The sequence below is a fragment of the Saccostrea cucullata genome, unplaced genomic scaffold, assembly GCF_032062105.1.
Source record: "Saccostrea cucullata isolate Sc308-1 unplaced genomic scaffold, CSIRO_AGI_Scuc_v1 ctg4446, whole genome shotgun sequence".
Lineage (NCBI taxonomy): Eukaryota > Metazoa > Mollusca > Bivalvia > Ostreida > Ostreidae > Saccostrea > Saccostrea cuccullata.
Window position 1 is genome coordinate 22,429 of NW_026931205.1, and position 9,841 is coordinate 32,269.

Here is a 9,841-nt window from a genome sequence, read left to right on the forward strand (position 1 = left end):
ATTGCTCTATCATTGCTGAAAAACTCAAGTTTCTACCCTAAGCCGTTTTTGAGAAAACTCACGGACAAAGTGACCCTCTGAAAATCACTAAATCGCGGAAATCTCAAAACCGGAAGTGACGTCATCAAAACAAAAAATTATATATCAGGTTTGTTCAATGTTCTATCAGTCCTGAAAGTTTCATGAAAATCGAGCAAGCCGTTTCCGAGAAATCGCGTGCACAAAATCGGTAAGAAAAAAAAACAATAATAATAATAAAAATAGTGGAAAAGAAACCTAAGAATAACAAGAAGGTCTTCCGCTGAAGACGGAAGACCTTAATAAATATTAAAGGAACTGAAATCACTTCATTTAAATAAAATGATCAGATAGATACTGGATAATAATTGAATACTAAGAAATAATTTAACAATTATTTCTTACTGTAATCCTAGACTGAATGCCACAATATCGTAAGGTATAAAGTTGTGTTGGGGAGAGAGAGCGTCTTCCCTCCCCAAAGTCTAAGGTTGGAGTGCTCGAGAAGTTAGTATTGGCACGAATTCGCAGGAGACATAGAAAAACCAGTTTGACCACTCACACACTCGGATACTCTCACTGACCACTCACCCATATAAATGAATGAATGAATGAACATAGTAAATTCCGTAGTAACAACGGAATTCACTAGTTACTATAAGAAAATGATGCCTTATAATAAGATACGAAAATGATATGAATGATAATTAGTAATATTAATTAATTATAATTCACCCTGTGACAGATATAATTTCAAATAACTGTTCTATTAATTTAATTGATTAGTATTTTCTATTTACATTCTGTACTGAAACACTTTGACGACTCCTTCCCTGTATCCCACCCACAGTGTAGACATGTATAGGGACAGTGAATATGGACGGTTCACTTCATTGTCTGGTAAGAACTTCAAGAACTCCCCGTCAGGACTCAGCAGATGGATCTGTTTGTTACGTGGATCAGTGACAAGGATGTTACAGAGGGAGTCACACACTACATCAGCTGGATTAAAGTTCTCTGTCAGGTTCTGTCCACGGTAGACAAACTTCTTACGACCAGAGGGAGACATGATCACTAGTTCACCTGTATTGGCACTTGTACAGTTCACAACACAGATATCACTGTTACTATTCTGTGTGACTGTGCTTGGCAATATAAACAGTCTGGTGTGACCGTCCTCTTGGAACTCGTACTCATGGATGACATCACCTGTCACTGTGATGTGTCTCACCAGACGTCTGCTGTGTGACTCTAATTTGTAACTGTCTGATTCACAGCCTATCAAGGTGACCAGTAGTCCACTGTCCACTGACTGACAGATTCCTCCTGGTAACAGTGGATCTGTACTGACGACTGTAGAGACAGATCCTGATGGCGACAGACGGCGGATGGACTTGTTACTCAAATCAGTGAAATAATCATCACCATTTTCAGTCATACACACATCATTAGGAATAATATTCAATTGTTGTGTTTTCTTTCCTTGCTGATTGACTTTTTCTGTATATTTAGTGTGAGATTGTCTTAGGTAACATTGTTCTTCACTGAAAGCCTCCAACACAGTTATTGGTTTATCTCCAAATTGAAATGAGTTTATTTCTGTCACACCAATATCATCTAAATCTATAGTTTTTCCAACCAAAGACTCAAGTGAATCATCATTGATTTCACCTCTAGTAAACCTCACTGAATGTTCACAGTTTGTCGTATGAACCTCCAATTCAGACAGTATTTTTATCAGTTCTCTGTGGTTGTCAATCAAGCTGTAATCTGACATGGTGCTGTTGTTCTCTTCCATGAATTCCACTGTGTCAACAATTCCTCTCTTCTTCATCTCTAACTCAGATTTCACATGGTTCAGTTGATCATTCTTTCTATCTAAATTATCTCTTATTGTTTGCCCATGACATATTCTGACTTCTGCCAGCTTGGCCATTATCTCATCATAGTGCTTCTGAAGCTTTTTCATCTCAGAGTCACACAAATCTATATTTTCTGTGATCTGTTTTGACACCTTCTTGATCTTCTCTGCAATCCCAGGCAGATCCCCTTCCTTGATCTTCTTCAGAAATTTAAGCAGACCCCTTCTCCTTCGAGTGGCTGCCGTGGTTAGAGTTTTCCATTTATGATCTTTGTGATCTGTATTTGCACAATCACCACAAATGAATTCATCACAGTCCTCACATACCATATCAATAGGTGAATCGTGAGCTTCACACATTATAATGTGCTCTTGAGGAGAGCCCAGTGGATATTTCTTGTTGGTAGTTTCAGCCATGTTTGTTGGGTGTTTCTTACCTGGATGACCTAGTTTTTAATCTGCATATTAGATAACAACAGGTCGTGAAGTTGGACTTTGAATTTATTCAAAATACACTTGGATGTGCAATGAAATGTAAATACAGGTGTATGCTGCACTGTACACATGAGATAATCATTTGAACCAGAAAAAAAATTTGAGAAAGATACAATTGATTTAAAAAGTAACTACCAGGGTATATAATGAATGAAATGAGATTGTTCTGGTGGTCATTATTGCTTTATTGTCAACTGTAATTTTTTTCATGGTTAGTGAGATGCATGAACTAACCTGGCATTATAACTTACAATTACTCTCTGTATGTGTACTTTAAAAAAGCATCATATTTTAACGGCTTTGGCGCAGACAACAATGCGTTAATTCATGAACACCTCTAAGAAATCATTTACATATACAATACACTGAACAGGCATGTGCAGAGCTTTGATTACGCCAACAACTCCATTCCAAGTGATTACGCTAAATTTTGAATACCCCAATTTATGTACACGTACAGTATCATAGGCCCTAGATAATGTAAGAGGATTTTAACATTATATACAAGAGAGTTATGCAAGTCACTACGTAAGTTAAAGACCATTATCATACCAGTAAGTGCTTTGAATCTCAGAAAATTTGGGAAAGTACCAGTATAGATGCATATTTCACTTTTGGCAAAAAATACAAGGATTTGTTATAAATAAGATATAACTTACATTAATGGTTCAATTCAATTTCTTCTCACAACAAAGAGAAAACATAGAAAAAACTTAATAGCACTCAGTGGTCTTAATACATGTCAATGAAAGCTTATACATTTACAGCTTTCTACATTTGTTTAAAGAGGGATTTACATGAAAGTTTTCATTATAATAAACATTAAAAAACTCTCTGAATCATGGATTCCATTTCAATGATTGTCTTCTCTATTTATAGGAGAAAGACAGAAGGATAGAGTTGGTACAGCACAGAAAAAGGAAGAAAAAATCTTTAAGGCCTCATGAGAAGGTAGCAAATTAATTTATCCAAAAGACATGAAAGATTTTCTAAAGGTTATAAAGGCATAGTATATTCATGCAAATTCAAAGCATGTATAAACTTGAAAAAAGTACATAAAAATGTTTTATTTTTGTAATGACTTTTTTTTTTACAGTTTAGAATTGTTGGCTTTTTTTCATACATTTGTGCACAATGCAGTAAAAATTTATAAAAATAATGAAAAATGTTGGACTTGATTTTCAGTACCTTCCTCATAATGTTAGTTAAGAATACAACTCTTTTTAATTACTGATTTATTACAGGGTGTGAAGGAGACATTTTATGGCTATGATGAAGACGACACATCCCTCAGCTCTGACATTTCTCTGTCTCTGTCGACCGGGACCCTGTCTGATGAGGAACTCTGTGAAGAGGTAAGAAGAGTTATCTACTACAGAAGAGTTATCTCTCTTGTCTATCTGACTACAGAAGAGTTATCTCTCTTGTCTGACTACAGAAGAGTTATCTCTCTTGTCAGTCTGACTATAGAAGAGTTATCTATCTTGTCAGTCTGACTACAGAAGAGTTATCTATCTTGTCAGTCTGACTACAGAAGAGTTATCTATCTTGTCAGTCTGACTACAGAAGAGTTATCTCTCTTGTCAGTCTGACTACAGAAGAGTTATCTCTCTTGTCAATCTGACTACAGAAGAGTTATCTCTCTTGTCAGTCTGACTATAGAAGAGTTATCTATCTTGTCAGTCTGACTACAGAAGAGTTATCTCTCTTGTCTGACTACAGAAGAGTTATCTCTCTTGTCAGTCTGACTACAGAAGAGTTACCTCTCTTGTCAGTCTGACTACAGAAGAGTTATCTATCTTGTCAGTCTGACTATAGAAGAGTTATCTATCTTGTCAATCTGACTACAGAAGAGTTATCTATCTTGTCAATCTGACTACAGAAGAGTTATCTATCTTGTCAATCTGACTACAGAAGAGTTATCTATCTTGTCAATCTGACTACAGAAGAGTTATCTATCTTGTCAGTCTGACTACAGAAGAGTTATCTCTCTTGTCTGACTACAGAAGAGTTATCTCTCTTGTCAATCTGACTACAGAAGAGTTATCTCTCTTGTCAGTCTGACTACAGAAGAGTTACCTCTCTTGTCAATCTGACTACAGAAGAGTTATCTCTCTTGTCTGTGTGACTACAGAAGAGTTATCTCTCTTGTCTGTGTGATTACAGAAGAGTTATCTCTCTTATCTGAGTACAGAAGAGTTATCTCTCTTGTCAGTCTCTTGTCAGTCTGACTACAGAAGAATTATCTCTCTTGTCTGTCTGACTACAGAAGAGTTATCTCTCTTGTCTGACTACAGAAGAGTTATCTCTCTTGTCAGTCTGACTACAGAAGAGTTATCTCTCTTGTCTGACTACAGAAGAGTTATCTCTCTTGTCTGACTACAGAAGAGTTATCTCTCTTGTCTGTCTGACTACAGAAGAGTTATCAGTCTTGTCTGACCACAGAAGAGTTATCTCTCTTGTCTGTCTGACTACAGAAGAGTTATCTCTCTTGTCAATCTGACTACAGAAGAGTTATCTCTCTTGTCAATCTGACTACAGAAGAGTTATCTCGCTTGTCTGTCTGACTACAGGAGAGTTATCTCTCTTGTCAATCTGACTACAGAAGAGTTATCTCTCTTGTCTGACTACAGAAGAGTTATCTCTCTTGTCTGACTACAGAAGAGTTATCTCTCTTGTCTGACTACAGAAGAGTTATCTCTCTTGTCTGACTACAGAAGAGTTATCTCTCTTGTCAGTCTGACTACAGAAGAGTTATCTATCTTGTCTGTCTGACTACAGAAGAGTTATCTCTCTTGTCTGACTACAGAAGAGTTATCTCTCTTGTCAATCTGACTACAGAAGAGTTATCTCGCTTGTCTGTCTGACTACAGGAGAGTTATCTCTCTTGTCAATCTGACTACAGAAGAGTTATCTCTCTTGTCTGACTACAGAAGAGTTATCTCTCTTGTCAATCTGACTACAGAAGAGTTATCTCTCTTGTCTGTCTGACTACAGAAGAGTTATCTCTCTTGTCTGTCTGACTACAGAAGAGTTATCTCTCTTGTCAATCTGACTACAGAAGAGTTATCTCGCTTGTCTGTCTGACTACAGGAGAGTTATCTCTCTTGTCAATCTGACTACAGAAGAGTTATCTCTCTTGTCTGACTACAGAAGAGTTATCTCTCTTGTCAATCTGACTACAGAAGAGTTATCAGTCTTGTCTGACTACAGAAGAGTTATCTCTCTTGTCTGACTACAGAAGAGTTATCTCTCTTGTCTGTCTGACTACAGAAGAGTTATCTCTCTTGTCTGACTACAGAAGAGGTATCTCTCTTGTCTGTCTGACTACAAAAGAGTTATCTCTCTTATCAGTCTTGTCTGACTACAGAATTATTGTATCTCTTATTTAAATTTACAGTCAGTTCTCGAATTATCGCCATTCGAATCATCGCCATTTTCGCAATACCGCCATGATTTGCCAATAACGTTTTTCCTGCTATATAAAATTCTTTTTATAACGCCAAATTCGCATACCACCATCCGCCACCCTGTTTTCACAACAGACGTCCATTTTAAGTGTCAATTATCTCGATATACCACCACAGGTGCATGTAGTCAGTAAATCGCGGCTGATTGGTTGACGCTATCCCTGTTGTAAAGCATGCAAAGCCAGACAAGGTACATGCAATTAAATAAGAATTAGATAAACAATTATTTTTACATGGAAAATGATTTTTATTAATCAGAAAACAAAATAGTGACGGCTTTGCCTCGAAAGCGGTGGTCGTTTAAGAACGCAGATAATGATATTATTTTGATGATCTCTGCTTTAAACAATGCAAAATTTGCTTAAAAAATAATTATACCGTTTCAATTGTGAACGTTTTATCAACAATGATACCATAAACAATGAATTTATTCAAGAATTCATTTTACGTATTATCGGCAATATATCACAACGATCAATTAACCCAGCATTTTTTGTTCAATATCAGTCGTGCAGATTTACATGCATCCACATGATTGTACTTGTCTTTAATTCATAACTGCACATTTTGTTTTAGCGAAATAGTACATAAAAAAATTACTTGAAGTATTTTCAAATTTAGAAATATATTTTTATGTGTACATGTAATAATGAGAATAGAAAGGCTAAATGGTATTTCTAAGAACGGTAACTCTACTTCTGGTTTCCTAAACAATGGGAAATTCAATTCATCTCCAAATTCGTTATACCGCCATGATTTCTAAATTACAGAAGGTGGCGGTTTATTGAGAATTAACTGTATTTAAATTTAATTTAAATATATTTAAATCTCTTATTTAATTAATTAAGAGAAAATCTCACCTCTCTGTATGTAGAGATATATGTGAAATAAAAATTTATACCCTTCTCTCTCTTTTTCTCTGTCAGGTAGACAAAAATTGCATCCCTTCTCACTTTGTTAGAGTTATAGAGAGATTTTTACAATAGTCTATGTTTACAAAAGTAAGGGATATGTCAGATCCAGAGGTTATTATGATTGGTTTTTTTAACCAAAAAGATGGTTATTGTTGTAAAAAAATAATTGCATATATTTGTTATCTATCTGTTACCCTTTCAATAAAAATGAGATTTTTATTTTATTGATCTTTTTTAGTTGTCTCGATCAGAGATAGAGAAAAATTACCAGAAGCTGATGAAGGAACACTTAGAACTTCAAAGACTGCATACCATATTGACCTCACAGTGTGGAACTAACCTTGACCCTCAAAGAGAACTCAAGGTGAAGGTCATTTATTTAGTCAGTTACAAACTGCTTCCCTCTGTTTTGTCTAGTTAAGTAAGTGGAGTATTGGGAATCCATTTTAATTATGCTGAAATATATGAAAAATTAATTCGCATGGATTTTCTAGTCATAAGATGGTTTGTGTCATTTCACAAGCCCTACAGTTAAAAATTCTATCAGATATCAAAATTCTAACTTGAATGAGAAAATTTACTGTGTTTTCATCAATATTTTGAACATCTTTTATATACATCTGCTTCTAATTTGATTGAGAAAATTTAATAAGTGTGTAATCAATAATCTGCTTTATAATTGATCAGCTGAGAGTGGACTTGGAAACAAACCTTTTTCAGTCACAATGCCAGATAGAGAAACTGACAAAAGAATTAACAGACACAAGCAAGGTAATCTTCTCTGTACAAATTAAACCTCAGAAATAATTCATTGCTCTCTTCCATAGAAAAGCCAAGAATTGGTATTTATAACCTTGAAATACATAAATGATCTATTCTTTGTATATAATGTTACCAAATAGATGCCTTTCTAGCAGCATTGCTTGCTTGATTGATTGCATGTTGCTCAATATCCCTCTGGAGAATTTTTCACTCATATGGAGACGCCCCACTTGCCAGTGGAGAGCTGCAAATTTTGTCCTGTACTCAGCACTCAGGGCCATTGAGCAGGAAAGGATATTTTTCGTGCCACCACCTACTGCGACACAGGACCTCGGTTTATACAGTCTCATCCAAAGACCTGTCTCCACGTTACACAGTGGGATTCGAACCACGATGTAAGGATTGTCTCCTTACCTCGCAACTCTAGAGCAGACTCTCTAACCACTGCGCCACTCAACCAACCAGCATCTTGATAAGCTAGTACATGTACAGTAAACTACACATATATCAAACAAACCTGTAATGAATGGATGTTTTTATGTAGTAAGTTTAATACTTTAATTGTTTTTGTAATCTTCACTAACTTACCAATTTTCTACAGTTGCAAAGATTGCTTCATTTAACATGGTTGCATGAGATTAAACAGCTTTACAATTTCTGATCACCAATTTTTGGTGCAATACTACAGAAAAAAATAGCAGTGAATTTTATTGAATTTATTTGCTTGATTTCTTTTAGATATTTGCATGGACAATCATTTGAGACATGACTGCATGAAACTCAAACAAAGGTGTGTAACTAACCGCATGATTGGATGAAATCAAATGTAAGTGTAAAACTCACTGTGTGATTGGTTGATGTCAGATGTCACTAATGTGATGATTGGCTGATATCAGACTAAAGTATGTAACTTAATGACTGCATGATTGGCTGTTGCTCATTTATGTCTCCATGATTAGCTGATTTAAAATATAACTGACTGCTTGATTTCCATAACTTATCACAAAATCCGTAGGACATCGTGGAATCTATTGCATGAAATTCCAATAAGGGGAGAGGGAAAATTTGATAGACTATCCCATACTGATCTACATGTACATCATGTACATGTAAATGAATTAATACACCTCTCTGCTGATCTGCATGTAAATGAACATCTCTGTGTACTTATTGTAGAGACTGACTGCTGTTGAATCCAAAAAAAGTGAGATACAAGAGAAGAATATCAAGTTGACAGAAAGGGTAAGATAAAATTCTATAAATTAAACATCAGAATTAACACAGATCTTGTCTAGAGAGGGACTCGCATCAGACTAATTGCGGATGACTTTATGTTTGATGTAGGTGAAGCAGCTGGAGTTGGATTGCGGTGATCTGAGGGAGAAGTTGGATGAATCCAGGGATCTTGTGGAGACGCTGGAATTCCAGGTCATGGAGTATGAGACAGATGTAAGTATCACACATTCAATATTAGTGTGTGTTAATCCAGGTATAATCCAGATATAGCCCAGATCACAGCGGGGATATTAGACAGATGTAAGTACCATACCGTTATAGTCTGAGGAGTCAACAGGTACAGGTTAGAAGTACCGGTATTTTACATTTTATCATAGGGTTTGTTTGTTTGGGGGATTTTTAGCAACATTTACTTAAGAGACACAGATAAGGAGTAATAAGTGGATAAGAGTTGTTTCCCTCGTCTCAGAACTGCAAAGTCTGAAATGGTAAAATATTCACCATGCACATTGTTTAAGATGTAGATATAGATCTATAGAATTGCTTTCTGCTTCTGTCATCAGTTGACAACTATAAAGATACACAAGTACCTGTTGTATGTAGTAAATTTATGAAATTGAATGGACTAGCTGGGAAATTGAAGTGAACGATGAAGTTGCTGACTTGGTACAAGTATACATCATTCCTACTGAGGCTGTTTATAATAATGTGTACTACCAACACCAACAAGCTTTAGGATCTGGAGACTGACAGAGGAGACCCTGTGTACCCACTTTGGCAGCTGAAACTAGCCAAACTGGTCATCATGTCATCTTGTTATAGACAGAGAATGAATAGGTCACCCAGTAGAGACAGAGCAGAAAAAGGACCTTAGACATTCCCAGACAGGTCACACTTTATCATTTTTTTTGGGGTAGGGGGCACAAACTATTGGGACCACTATACAGTGCAGAGATGGTTCTTTGAGCATGATGGGAGACTGGGTGCTATTTACCTTGAGAATTAAGATACTCATTTTGCCTGGAATATCATGCTCCTTAAAGGATATGATATGCATTTATTACATACAAAACAAGATGTTTTTG

At 35.9% G+C, this 9,841-nt stretch overlaps 2 protein-coding genes across 2 annotated transcripts; one reads left to right on the plus strand and one right to left on the minus strand.

Moving 5' to 3' along the window:
* Positions 1-814: 814 nt before the first annotated feature.
* LOC134231778 (uncharacterized) lies at positions 815-2,296 on the minus strand. The gene has a single exon (XM_062713743.1). The coding sequence runs from the start codon at positions 2,294-2,296 to the stop codon at positions 815-817; it is 1,482 nt and encodes a 493-aa protein (XP_062569727.1).
* Positions 2,297-3,241: 945 nt separating this feature from the next.
* Positions 3,242-9,630, plus strand: LOC134231780 (janus kinase and microtubule-interacting protein 3-like). The gene is made up of 7 exons (XM_062713744.1): positions 3,242-3,325; positions 3,619-3,729; positions 6,997-7,122; positions 7,446-7,529; positions 8,697-8,762; positions 8,865-8,969; positions 9,493-9,630. Exons 3-7 carry the CDS (start codon positions 7,036-7,038, stop codon positions 9,628-9,630), a joined length of 480 nt encoding a protein of 159 aa, XP_062569728.1. The 5' UTR covers positions 3,242-3,325; positions 3,619-3,729; positions 6,997-7,035.
* Positions 9,631-9,841: the final 211 nt, after the last annotated feature.

What these genes read in the sequence shown, in the direction of transcription:
- LOC134231780 (XM_062713744.1), top strand. Translation starts at nt 7,036, where the DNA reads ATGAAGGAACACTTAGAACTTCAAAGACTGCATACCATATTGACCTCA. An exon ending in AATTAACAGACACAAGCAAG is followed by an intron (nt 7,530 to 8,696) that starts GTAATCTTCTCT and finishes TACTTATTGTAG; the next exon opens with AGACTGACTGCTGTTGAATC. An exon ending in ATATCAAGTTGACAGAAAGG is followed by an intron (nt 8,763 to 8,864) that starts GTAAGATAAAAT and finishes TGTTTGATGTAG; the next exon opens with GTGAAGCAGCTGGAGTTGGA.
- LOC134231778 (XM_062713743.1), bottom strand. Translation starts at nt 2,296, where the DNA reads ATGGCTGAAACTACCAACAAGAAATATCCACTGGGCTCTCCTCAAGAG.